The sequence below is a fragment of the Dermacentor variabilis genome, chromosome 9, assembly GCF_050947875.1.
Source record: "Dermacentor variabilis isolate Ectoservices chromosome 9, ASM5094787v1, whole genome shotgun sequence".
In the NCBI taxonomy this organism is placed as follows: Eukaryota; Metazoa; Arthropoda; class Arachnida; order Ixodida; family Ixodidae; genus Dermacentor; species Dermacentor variabilis.
The window spans coordinates 116,226,829-116,240,210 of record NC_134576.1 but is presented as its reverse complement, the minus strand read 5'-3'; the positions used below and the strand labels follow the sequence as shown (position 1 = coordinate 116,240,210).

Sequence of the window (13,382 nt, the reverse complement as noted above, 5' to 3'; positions counted from 1 at the left end):
GGTCAGGGTAGATCGGTATCGTTCACATAATATTTCACATTGGCGACGCGCAGTTAGATTACCATAAACCCGCATTAATCGCATCGGATCAAATAATGGAACGCTTTTCTTTTACAATTATTACGTATACGAGGTAGTTGAAACTACCCACTAAACATTCTTTGATCAACCTTTTTTAACATTAGGTGCATCTCAAAGATGAGCAACAGCGTCAATTATATGAAGTTGTATCGCTAACTAGATTTATTTACAGTGCTTTTAATGAAAGAGGGAAATTATCAGCACAAAGCTAAACAAAAGAGGCCTGTATAGCCTTCGTATGTGCTTTGCTGTTTAAAAGAAAAGTCGTCCTGGGCTTGGGTCTGCACCCGGGGCCAAGGTTTTTCCGGTGCCCCACCATCTGGGCTAAGAAGGAAGCTACGAAGAATGGCTGTGCCAGGCCGAATTAATAGACAACTTCAAACGCATGAGCAGTGCGTAAGAAAGCCAGTTCTGTGAAAATTTGCAAGGCGGAAGTAGACAGCTTGAACAGGATGCTGAGCCATACGGGTCAGTCGGTGTTGAGTCATGTTGCGAAGAGCAGCTACGCTTTTACCACTTGTTTGGTGACGCAGAAAGCATCCGGGAAAGGCGATACTCCCTTGTGTGTATTGCGCGAAATTGTTCGTAATACACGATGCGCATTCGTACATGACATTCGAGGCGCACTTGTACGGCGTTATCCAATGAAACGCTAGACTTGCATAAGCTTGCGGGTTAACAGATAGGCTGACGAGAGAAGTCATTTGATCGTTTAGCACAAACCAATGAAGCGAATGCGGCTGCAAACAAAACTAGTGTAATAGTAATGAGTGTTGTCACTATCACTCGGCGAATCAACGCAGTAATGTGATTCGATTGACTCCTTAACTGTGCTATTCTTTTCGTTTCTGTCGGCAAACTACACTCGCTCAGAATCAAGGACGTCATAAGAAATATTGTTTGAGGCAGAACTGCTATTCGTGTGTTTAACTCACTTTCAAGAGTTTTCCCACTAGCAAATGAAATCAGGCTGCTCAGTTTGTTCTTAACGTGATTGGTCGTGCTCCATCCAGATGGTTGACAACGCGCCGGACTGGAGTCAACTACTAGACGAACTTTTACTACCGCTAGAAAGTCACATCTTTACTGCGCTTTGTCTAGTTTCCTCGCCACTAACCACAAAGACATCCATAAGTTTGCTAGTTTATCGATCAATCGATCAATTGGTTGATAGAGGGATCCGTGTCATTTACTGCGTCAAATTAACACTGGCTCCGTGAAATACGTCTCAGCCGAAGGCTCCAGATTACAAGCCCGGAAACCTGGGCTTCTTTCCAACATGAAGCTAAATATAAGCGCACGAGCTTTTTCTTGCGCTTCCCTCCCCCCCTCCCCCTATCGTAAAGCGGCATTCACAGCCGGCAATCGAACCTCCGACCTCCCGCTCAGCTGCAGAGCTCCGTATAGTCACTGGGGCACCGCATCGTGGGTAACCCGCGGCTTACATCTGACGCGGATGAGAAGCGGCGTGCTCTCGACGGTGTCGCCGCGGGTGCTGGTGACTCGGCACGAGTAGCGTCCGGAGTGTCGCGGTGTCACGCGCCGCATCACCAAGTAGCGAGACGTCACCACCGTGCCCTCGTCGAGGTCCGTGCCCGCCAGCTCCAGCCCGTCGCGGCACCACGCGACGTCGGCGACTCTCCAAGCGACGAGGACGGAGCACTCCATGTACACGTCCGCTCCCTCCGTGATGTGCCTGGCGTTGAGACCGGCGCCTAGCTTGACGCTCACTTCTGGCTTGTCTGCGCGAAAAAAAGAAAACATTCTAAAGCGGGTTGTCGGAACGAAAAGACCCCACCGGCACAGTTATGCCTGTTTCACGCAGCCATCGTAAGCCCTGTCCCGTGACAGTCACGACACCGGTTAGCGTGACGGAGGAGTGCTTCGTCGCCAGATTAACCCGAACACCGAGGCGTCGGTGCCGTTAGGAGCATCGAAAAACTTCGCCGGCGTGGCCCATTTTCTTCTGTTCTTTTTGTACCGCTTTGCATTTTTTTGACATGGTCGGTAGCTCCATTTTAATCAGTCGATCCCGCTCTTTCATCGCTTCCTTCTATACTACAATACAATGCAATTGCTTACTATGTCTAGTAGACGTTTCTGCGTAATATGGTTCTTCCAGAAAATACGCTACATTTACATCATATGTTATTCATATTAAGTTTGACTAACTTTGTGGTTGGTTTGCTGCTGGTGATTCTCGACTGAAAGCGTTGATTTTAAATAACCTTCATTTTTTTCCGTTGCCCTTAAAGGGGCCTAGAACCACTTTTTATCGAAGTGGAGAAATACATCTGAAGTGAAGATAGGCTATTTCAGAACCACTTTGCTGCAAAAAGTACTTCAATGCGTTCAGCAGAAGCGGAGTTATCGGCAATCAAACACGGCCTCAGGTGTGCTCCCCTTCCTTCTCCAATGCCTTGCACTGCGAAGGCTGCGGCGGAGACGTCACCGTGGCGCGCAGTTCAAATTTCCGATTTGGTGCCTATGCCGTGCTAAACGTAAACCAAACGCGGCTGTCCTCAGAGAGCCGCAGTGCGCTTAGCCACTGGACTCGTGGCGGCGCCTCGCGGCGGCCGCGGTGTAGCCGAGCGCAGCGACCAATGGCAACCGCGTGTTGGAGTGGGCGTTATGACGAAATAGAGCACACAGAAAAGAGGGAGGAGCATGGGGTTTTTGAAAGGAGAGCGTTTTAGAAAAAGGTGACTTCGCGCTCCGCTTGCGAGCTCCACGGGCCGCGTACGACAACAGAACTTGGCTGAGATGTTCACAACAGCGTATGCTACCCGCGGACTATGTTATTTCATCAAGCCCGAGGGGTGGTTCAGGGCCCCTTTAAGTTTGCACTACTAGGAAGTTCACAGCCAGTTTTGCATCAGACTGTTTTTTGCTGACATTGACCGCTCATGCTGTTTTTGTTAGGGCGTTACGTATTTGTAAACTTCGTGTTTCAATTTCTTTTTAAGCTTAGCACTTTTCGGTAATTGCTATAAGAATGATACGCGCCGTAAATGAAAACTATGCTGTCTACAGTGCCTGCAATAGAATGTTCTCTGCCATATGCGACCAGTTTTATTCAGATCGGTCCGTCGGTTCTCCCATAAAAGCATCTGCACGTTTTACATGTATTTGAATAGGTGAAAAACTTCTTAAACCATTTAGTTTTGAACGCATGGATCTGAAATCTTAAAAAAAAAAAAAAACTTGTCGGCGATTACATATCAGTGCTGTCGCCAGAAGAATAAAGCAGTATATATATTTTTTACTTACTTGACACGTTCACGTCCAAATAGCGACTCAGCACTCCTCGGAGTTCCCTCAAATTGTCGTTGCTCGCCCGACATTCGAGAAGCTTTCCCGCGTGTTTCTGAGTCGACAGGAGAAGCACGCTTGCCGTCACGTTGCCATCGGTGTGAGTGTGACTCAGACGATCGTCCAGGGGCACTCCGTCCAGGAACCACGTGATGTTTGCTGCTGGACGACTTCCGGTTGCCTCGCACTCGAAGCTGCGTGGGGCGTAGAAACCGGCAGCCAAATCCGGATCCACATATCCAGGCCGAGAGGTTCCTTGGAAGACGGGCGAGCTACCCTTCCTAGGCTCATGAAAGGATGTGGAAGCCTGAGCCGAAGACGTAGCCCCAGTTGCCGAGGGAGCGACTATAGCCGATTCAGAGGCGTCAATGTTCATATGAGGCCCGCTCCAGATGGAAACTTCAGCAGGCGGCACTAGAAGTAGTTGGGGAAGAAGTACACATATTTTCACTACTGGGGGGTTTCAGGCGTGCAAAAGGCATGATTACCCGAACCAAACCAATTCAGTTTGTGCGGGGAGTCCAATAAGGAATGGTAATCAGGTCTATGGATCCATAGTGTTATAGGTCGGGGGGTCGTTCTCGGCGAAGAACCGTATTTATTTTATTTCGTTTACTATGAACACAAAGTGATATGGTGGAACACTGCAATAAAGAGACGCAACTCCGGGTGTAGTCACCATTAATAGGTAGAGAAAGAAACGTGGAATAATAAATGCAACAATATGCATCCCAATTACACCCAATTGAAAGTACGTGAGTTGCGCTTTCTGGGAGAACTGATTATGAGCGAGGGATTATTCGGGTCACGTTAATTAATAAATTAAATAACGGATGCATGGATAAAGGAAGGAACATGCGAATCTTATTACTTCAATGAAGTTTTAGTTGGCGTATCACGTATATGAGTGCAACGTCGCGCGTTAGTAACTGTCTGTAACGTGACCTAACGTGTCGTAAGCAGAAAAACTTGTAAAATAAAACGTCATCCGCGCAGTGGAAAATGGCCAGACGATTCGAACGCTTCCCTTTGAAAGGTTGTACGTACTTACGGTACATGTCGATAAGCACCGAGCTTTCTGCAGGCAGAGTGACGTCACTGGTCGCCACGCAGCTGATGTTCGCGAACAAATCTTCGCGGAACAGAGGGCCGAGGTCGAGAGGGTTCGCCCATCCGCCGCTATGCGTTGCAACAGCAGCAGGCGTTGAACGCAGCGGTTGGCCGTTTCGCCTCCATGCCAGCGTGAGTTTGTGGTCGGCTGCAAGTACAAAAATGGCGAAATAGCGTCCAATGTTTTCGCACAAGGCTAGCACGACTGCTGTGGAACCGTCGTGCCGGAATAGCGGTGTTAGGTGGAGTCGTGCTGCGAAGCAAGCGAGTGTTTTAGTGCCATCTTTGACACGCCGAGCACCCGTTCGTCCTTGGTGCTACCCTGAGTTTACAAAGTCCCAGTTTTCTTTTTTCTTTCTCGGCAACCTGTCTACAGAATAACTTGGTGCAGAAAGGTGACAGGAGCAACACTGCACTTGTCGAAGATCACCGGACTCTGCAAACGCCTGTGGCGTGCTAATGTGAAGGCGCAGCTTGTGCGATTGCTATGTTACCCCTCCTACTTTCTGCCCCTCTTCATCCTTCCCCAATCGTAGACTAGCCGGTGTGTTAGTGTTAGTAAAGGGTGTGTGTGTGTCTGATTGGTTGTTCTGCCTTCTCTCTCTCTCTCTATCTCTCTCTTTTTTGGTGTCTCGTCACATCCAAAAAACTTGCATGCCGCAATGTTTTTTTTTTTCATTCCTATTATGACTGCACAGGCATTCGCAAGTGCAACACTCTACCACATGCGACATGTAATAAAGATGTTTCCCTATGGGAGATTCCGGCTGTCTGGCGAAGTCGCAAGTGAGGTTGGCGAAAAACACAAGCGAGAGTTGGCGAAACGCAGGTAAAAAAAAATCAAATGTAGACCTGTAATGCGGTGAGCAAGCGATCGCAGAACCACATAGTCTTGTACGCACGAAAAAAGAGCAAACGCTTACACTATTTAAATAAAGTCGCAGATGGTAAGGTAAATGCGAAACTGTGCATTCATACCGGCCGGCACTGCACAAGTCAACCGCACGGTGTCGCCCTCAGCGTAAGGTCCTGCTGTCGCAAGCACCTGGTTACCTTGGGAGTCCTTAATAACCGGCGGCGGCTGAGGAACTGTGTGAGAAAAATAAATTCATCGTAAGTTGTATTACCTGGATACGAGAATGCGTCTGGTCAAATGGAAGAGCACCTGCCTTAATGTCCAAGAGCTACAAAATTTGGGGCGGTACGCTTCTCTAAAAAGTCTATATATGTTCAGACAGTGTGCAGATGCAACACCCTCAGGGCAAAGTTTCACATTTGTTAGTCTGCATCGTACGTACATGACGTTCTGTCACATCTGTTACAAAAACGTCTGTGTCACAAATAGCTCGTGAGAAAACAGACGTTCTTGATACCAAAATTTAAAAAAAAAATCGCAGTCATTCCCGCTCATTGGTGTTGACGCGGAACCCAGAACGCTGAGAACCCGCATTGAGCTGAAGTCCTTGGTGGTCATGTAAATCTGTGTCGTTTCCTCTAACATGCAAGTGCTCATGTCGTCTCGTATCGTATTATTTGAGGGGTGTTTAAAATTAGGCGATTACCAGTACTGCCTAAGCCTCACGGCGACGGCGACGGTAATAATTTGGTAGGAGTGTCCATATAGTTGTTATCGCAATAATAACTATGCTGTTCATTGACGGGCGAAAAATATAGCCAACTCTTACTTTTATTACCAACATTTTATGCAATTCAGATTTATTAACATAATAACTACTGAAGACTTGCTCACTATCCACTACGTCGCTGCAAAGACATATCTGCGTAAAATTTGCTTCATACTTCCGGTCCTTATAATTCAAACGCAGCGAGGTAAACATCTATAGAAGCACAGCACTGCCAGGTATTATGTAAATGTTCCACCATAAAAAACAAATAATGATATTAAAACAGCTGATGAGGAGCGCCCTCCACTCGAAAATACGCCCCCCCCCCCCATGAGCTCTGAAGCAAGAAGTCTCCTTCGCGCACACGTATTCCTGTGCCACTTATAGAACTGACACGTGTCGGCGCTTATGCAAATGCGTGGCCGGCAAACTGACCCGTCTACAAGTTTGACGACGGTTGGTTGAGTCAACTGCCTTCGAGAGGCACTTCGCGGTATGGACGTCGAAACGAGGTGGAATATTTCGGCCACATTACAACGCGGTCGAGCAGGCGTGCACAAAACTTTACCGGGCAATGCAGCTCGTTACTGGTTAGGCGCATCTTGATTCAGCTGTGGCTACTGCCTGACAACGAACGCGAAATGGCTGTTAAACGGTACGTAAGTGCTTCTAAAACTCCGAGTACCGGTGAGGAAAGTAAGCGTAAAGACTGTTTTTTAAACTCTAGGTCGCACAACATTTACGCTAGGGCTACATCATCCAAATATGTTGCATGAGAAAAAAACAACATTGCTTTACATTTTGTGCGAAGCATAATAAAACCATTATCATTGCCACTTACAACTGCTGTGGTTGCTAGGTAACCGCAAACATTTGAACGCTTTGACTGGTGAAATAGAGCCGCGAATGACGTCATTCAGGTATTTTTTTTTTGTTTTTTTTAAGAAGCACATGTTACACAACTATCAGATTTGTGTTTTTGTCGCAGAGAAAAAATCTAACTTATGGTGTCCTATTTGGTATCATAAGGTCTCCCAACTTAACGTTTTGGGTAGACGATGCCTAACTTAAGCTTTGTGCACGCACAGCCTAACTTAAGGTCTCCTATTTAAGGCTTTAAGGTCTCATAACCTAATGTTTTGCGTACGCACAGCCTAACTTAAGGTCTCCCATTCAAGGCCAGAAGGCCTCCTAACTTAATCTTTTGTGTACACACATCCTAACGTAAGGTCTCCTATTTCTATAGACAGTTGTCAGAGTTTCGGTGACGTAGTCGAAACCGAAGAAAGAAGCACTCTCCGCGGCTCTCATTCGAGAGCATAAGCTCAGGAGGCAACACGAAAGGCTTCATAAAAATGCGTGCATAGCAATCCCGTTCGCCACCCACTCGGAGAACAGGTGCCTTTCAATGTACGACAACAGAGCGAACGCATCGCCAACAATAGGCCGACGGCTCAGACACGCCTTCGATGAAAAACCGCGGCCAGGAAGCCTCGTTTGCCTATAGTGTCCCGGATCAAACAAAGGTCACTCTCGGTGAAGCGCCGTAACGGCGCGACTAAGTGCAAGGTCCGGAAGCCGCGCCTCGCATAACAATGAACGGTCCTCAGTGCATACAAATTGCCCGCAAAAAGTCCGAACCAGGATGAGCCTACCCGTGCCCTTGGATGTACGACGATGCAAAACAGAATAAACCCGGTAATCGATTCATCTGTCCAAGAGTTGACAGTTAAGACGTATTTTTGTGCTCCGGGACAACGTCAACACAGGTTGGCACCGCGTTTGGTAGTTTATGTGCTCGTTCGGAAGAGAGAAAAAAAAAAAGATCGGCAGTTTACTCACTGCGTTGTTCTCGAACTTCTCGGCTGGTGTTCTGACTCCTGAAGAACTTCAGTTTGGCCTAGTTGGATTTACTGCATATCACATTGACCGCTAATTAGGACGAGGACAGGGGAAGAGAATACGAAAGGACGACGGGGGGCGGTCGATATGATATCCGGTGTTCTGACTATACGCGGTCACGACTAACGCGAACATGGCGTACGAGGGTGCGCCAGGATTTCCGGCACCTCTAAAAGCCTTAAGAGGAAGCTTTTAGAACGGGCCCAACTACGTCGCGACCTATTCAGATACATGTGAAACGCAAAAACGTTCTTCTGAGATAACCCCTGGACCGATTTGAATGAAATGTGCTGTATTTGATAGAGAAAGTTAAAATCTAGTGACTATCGGAAGCAGAATTTCGATTTAGGGCATGAATTTTCTTTAAAGGATATTAAAAAAATTCGAAAGTTCGAAAAATACAGGAGCACGAAACTTACACATTGATAGCTCTGCATCAAGAACATATATCGCGGTTCTATAAACGGCATCTGTTAGATCATTCACGGCGGACAAATTTGATAAGTCAATTTACATATTACGTGAACTCTTCACGTTGTGTACAAGGGTTCTGCAGAAGTTTTATTTCCATATTACTAAATTTTTTGAGAATCATGTGTGACATATCAATTTTGTCAGCTTTAAATGTACTATTAGACACAATTCACAGAATTGTCATATCGTTTGTCGTTGCTGAGATATGGAGTTGTAAACTTGACAGTTTAGTTTTCAGAATATTTGCGCTGTTTGCCAATTCTTAATAAAAAATTCACGATATAAACCGACAATTGAAAAAAAAGAAGAAATTAGATTCTAAGTTGTTGTTTTAAATGCAACAAACCTCGTCAAATTTGGTGCTGTGCATGCCGAGAAGAAGGAATTTCATTTTACATATATTTAAATAGGATCATCCGAGCTAAAGCTTCCTCTTCAAGCGCAGTCATTTCTACGTTCTTATGGGCATAACATCACACAAATAAAGTGCCGTTGGATCACCAGAACAAACAGGCCTATCAAAGTAAAACGAATGGAAAGAAAAAGATTACGACAGATCTCACTCACTTGTTCATTGAAAAGACGGGGAATGCGGGAGATGGAAATTCAAGACGATGAGCAAAACGTGAACAAGGTGAATGCAGGAGCCAACGTTTCGACAAGTGGACTTGTCTTCTTGAAGGCGACGTATGCTTTCCGTAGTAGTCAAAACGTTGGCTCCTGCATTCACCTTGTTCACGCTTTGCTCATCACTTGTTCAATGGAATTTACATTAGGTGACACGTTATTGAATGGTTTCGTATGAACGCTACATAAACAGACCTGTGGCACTCTTAATTTCGTCTTATCCTATGGGTGCTAGAGAAGAGAAATCTTCGAATATAATCGAATCGTAATATTTGTGAGAAACGACCTACGAATGTGGCATTCAGTAATGAAGGTTCTATCATTTCTGAAGCAGCATCAAATAGGCGGTTTGTGCAGGAGTCTGTTTGGTAAGAAAAAAGAAAAAAGAGATCAGGCTTCTATAGATTGAGATGTGCACGTGATACCGTTTCCAGTTAGACGCCCGAGTAGCTGAGGCGTTTCTTGATGATTAAGAACTGCCTTAAATTTAGTAAGGCAAACGTTTGGGCCACAGTCCGGTGAGACAGGGCTGTCCTCACTGTTGTTTCTTGTTTCTTGTCTTTCTGTACGTTTAGCCTTCCGCTCCTTCAATTAATATTGGCACCACGGCATTGACAGCAATGAAAAAAAAAAAGGGAACTCCACGTTAACAAACGCATGAACAGCATTGTGTTCCCTGAAGAAGCAAAATGTGATATCACACAGCGCCACACGTCGTTTTAACTGAATGCAAACGTGGTGAGACTGACCAGATAATAAATCGAAACGCATTCCCGCATAGGAGGATTAAAATCAGGTAGTTATTATTGAATGACAAGAAATTATTAACCAGAAGTAGGCAGCGCAGTATGATCATTCAACAACTGGTGGCCATGTACCACAACCGCAAGTATTCTGTAAACTGTCATTCATGTTCAATACTTGTTTGTTTAGTTTTGTCGTTTTACTCGCCAAAAGCAAGATATGATTACGAGGAACGCGGTAGCGTTGGAATCCACGTTAAGTTTGACCATCTCGAGGTTCTTCAATGCGCATCCAAGGCACGGTACTAGAGCACTTATGCGTTGCGACCGAATCTAAGTGTAGCCGCAGTGGCCGGGATTTGATCCCGCGCCTTCGGGTTTTATTTTTCTTTAGCAGCGCAAAGCCAAAGCCATTAAGCAATCGCGGCGGTTTCAATCGTTCTGCTCCGTTAGTTATTTCAATAGGCGTTTCCCTCCCTAACACGCGCACGAAAGAAACGATTATTCGACTACTCCAACATAGGCGAGTTCTGGAATCGAACACAACTCGAACAGCAGGGTCGATTCGACTCGCATTTCGAAATGTCTGCACACAGCTACTTACCCCCGCAGTGCTTTACGCCGTCTGCTCAAACGGAAACGCACGTTCACATGCCCTCCTGGTACGCCACGTGAATGCACCGACGACTCGTATAAGCTAACGCGACGTTTTCTCCAGTGGTGCAGGTACTGTAGTGTAGAGAGCAAAAGACTACTGATGCGGAGAAGTACGAAATACTGGGTTGCACTTGTACCACTATACAGCGCCAATAACCACCACGCGGCCAATCAATCAAGTCCTGTGCTGCAAAGTAGTGTGAACGTTGTTTCGAGGAGCGCTTGAAACGAATCGAACAACCAGTACCCTTACTTTCGAAACTCCTTAATTGTGCAAGTTTTTTCAGGTTAACGTGGTCAAGCACCTTACGTTAATGTTCACCAAAGCCCGGAAAAGACCGGAAACCTAATAGATGGTCGAAGGCGACACAGTCCTTTAAATTTATAACTAGCACAAGCGCACTCAAAAAAGTGAGCCTCAAGGTTTTCGCTTAGTAAAAGTTAATTTTGAGTTCACCGACGGTGCTGTTGCGTCGCAAGCCAGTTTATCCGGGCCAGAAAATTACGCCTAATAATGAAACTTTCGCATTGCGGATAGGTTTGCATTGCTCTTAATAAAAAATCTGGAGAACGCTTAAGCCTCGCCTTTAAGAGTGGAGCGCCCCGACAGCATACAAAGATCCCTGTCTGCTTCTCACGCATCCCGGCAACTGGAGCGTGTGCGACCGTAACGTTTACCGAGAGACGCTGGCGGCAAATGCTATGCACGAAGGCGAGCTTTCTGGCAGAAACGCGGCCTCTTGCGTACACTGTAAGATAATTTACACCCCAAAAAGTGAAAAAAAGGGTGTATATGTGTCTATAACTCACACCCTTAGGGGTCCGTTATATAGATAACACCCTAAGGGTGTGAGTTATAGACACATTTGCACCTTTTTTTTCACTTTTTAGGGTGTAGATTATTTTACAGCGTAGGCCGCGTGTAGCGCGAAACGCCATCTGAATGAACGGTGTAAATGCTATGCTCTTGACTAGACGCGCCGCGAAACGCCGTGACAAGGGACAGGTTAACGACAAGAAAAAAAAACGGAAACATCGTCACGCGCGAACGCCAGAAACGCTCTGAATTACGTTAAGGCGTGTTGCTTATGTGGAGAACTTGAAATACGAGAAATTTCAAAAACGCAGAGCGGACGCAAATATATAAGGATACACAGGATTAATGCATGCAGCTCACATTCCTCGCCCACACGTGCACTTGAGAGTTTTTTTTTTAATTTTCTTTTCAGTGTACCCTGCGTCCAAAAAAACGTTTTTTTTTTTTAATTTTCGGTTACAGCTATCGATGGCGCGCTTTCCAAACGCCTTATTAACTTCTCTTTCCGCCCGATCAAAAGGAAGGGGGATGCCTTTAGCATCGCTCCTTGTTAAGCTTATGTTCAGCGTGTCTACAGCCCGCGTGAGATCGCGTCGCAGTTTTACGCGCTAATATTTTCGTCGTTTTCTTTCGTTCAAGTTGAATCTCTCTCTCTCTCTTTCTTCGCCGTACGAAACCAGGGACACGACGTCAACTCAGCGAGTGCGGCTGAACTATCGGTACGATTGCCATGGCGATACAACTTTCTTTCTTTTTTTTTTGTCGTATCCGTAACATGCCGGCTAGTACTAAGAAGCGACTTGAAAGCCGTTGTGTCTACGTGGTGTGCTTGGGTCTAGAGGGCAGATAGCTTACCAGGACACCCCGCGTATAAGGCGAGCGAAAGGTAGGAATATGCGCAAGTAAAACTCTTGCTTGGGCTAGTTGGTTCACGCTTGAAGTAGGTTCATGCTTGAAGTTCTTGAGTCCTCGTCTTCTGCGCCTTGCCTTTACTACTTCAAGCGTGAACCAACTAGCACAAGCGAGAGTTTTACCTGAGCATATTTCTTCTACATTGGGCCATTTCTTTCAGCTAAGCTTTCGTACCGATCCTGCCATTTTGTGCGTCAACCTGATCGCCGTCTCAGCTTGCCAGTCTCGAGTGGCGCCGGTTCTGTCATTTGTGTTCTTCTTCTTGAGAAAGATAGGAATAACGCGCTTTAAGGGCGTTCAGCATGAAAGCCTGGATCAAGAGACGTGGGAAAAGCCAAGGAGACAAGGAAGGGGCGACGAAGCGCAAGATTCTTTCAGAAGTGGCCGCCGAGTACACGATGCCGCAGCGCCTGCCGTCAAGGTGAGTTAGGGATGACGCCGAAAGGCGGAGCGCTTACCGAAGCCGCAAGTGCGACAAACTACGTGGAGGGAGATTCACGCCTCCCCGCACTGAACTCGAGAACCGGGTCAGCCCGCCCGCGCTCTTCCGCGGAGATCTAATTACGCGCTAAATCTTCAGATGCCGCGCTCGCGAAAGATCGTCGCATCGCGAAGGGATCGAGTTCCAGAAATCGCAGTTTGCACGAAAGGCTTAAAAAACGCGCGCTCGGTTTACGCGGGTACGTTGCACAGGAGGCCGCCACCATCGGGCTGCTCCTTTCTAAGTGTCAGACGCACCTCTACTGCGAGTTCGTACCATCCTGGCACGAGCGGATTTGCTCAAGTACTGTCGGAGCACGTCTCTACACCTTCTCTGTCCCTTCCCTCTCTCTTCTCCTCCTTCAGCGTAGGGTAGCCAAACAGACTCTTGACTGGTTAACATCCCTGCCTTCCTATGTTCCTCTCTCTCTGTCTCTCTGGTAATCATACGGAATACTGCGCGTCGGTGTCTAATAGACCAGCGAGGGGCTACTACCCTCGGACCAGCGATACCTAAGCGAGAAAAATTTGGCATCATGTATATCAGTAACGAGGTAGAACGATTAAAAACAAAAATAAGAATGTATTGTAGGTATCATCGTAGATGAGAAGGCCAAACGCAGTTTTCAGTCTCTAGCGTCT

At 46.6% G+C, this 13,382-nt stretch overlaps 1 protein-coding gene across 1 annotated transcript in view; it reads right to left on the bottom strand.

Annotated features, from left to right (window-relative positions):
- LOC142558154 (uncharacterized) overlaps positions 1-13,382 on the bottom strand; it is a 261,951-nt gene that overhangs the window by 5,453 nt on the left and 243,116 nt on the right. The window contains exons 3-6 of the mRNA XM_075670315.1: positions 5,482-5,592; positions 4,445-4,651; positions 3,352-3,807; positions 1,527-1,823 (exon numbers count right to left, since the gene is read on the bottom strand). Coding sequence (XP_075526430.1) covers positions 1,527-1,823; positions 3,352-3,807; positions 4,445-4,651; positions 5,482-5,592 — 1,071 coding nt within the window. The remainder of the gene's footprint in view (positions 1-1,526; positions 1,824-3,351; positions 3,808-4,444; positions 4,652-5,481; positions 5,593-13,382) is intronic.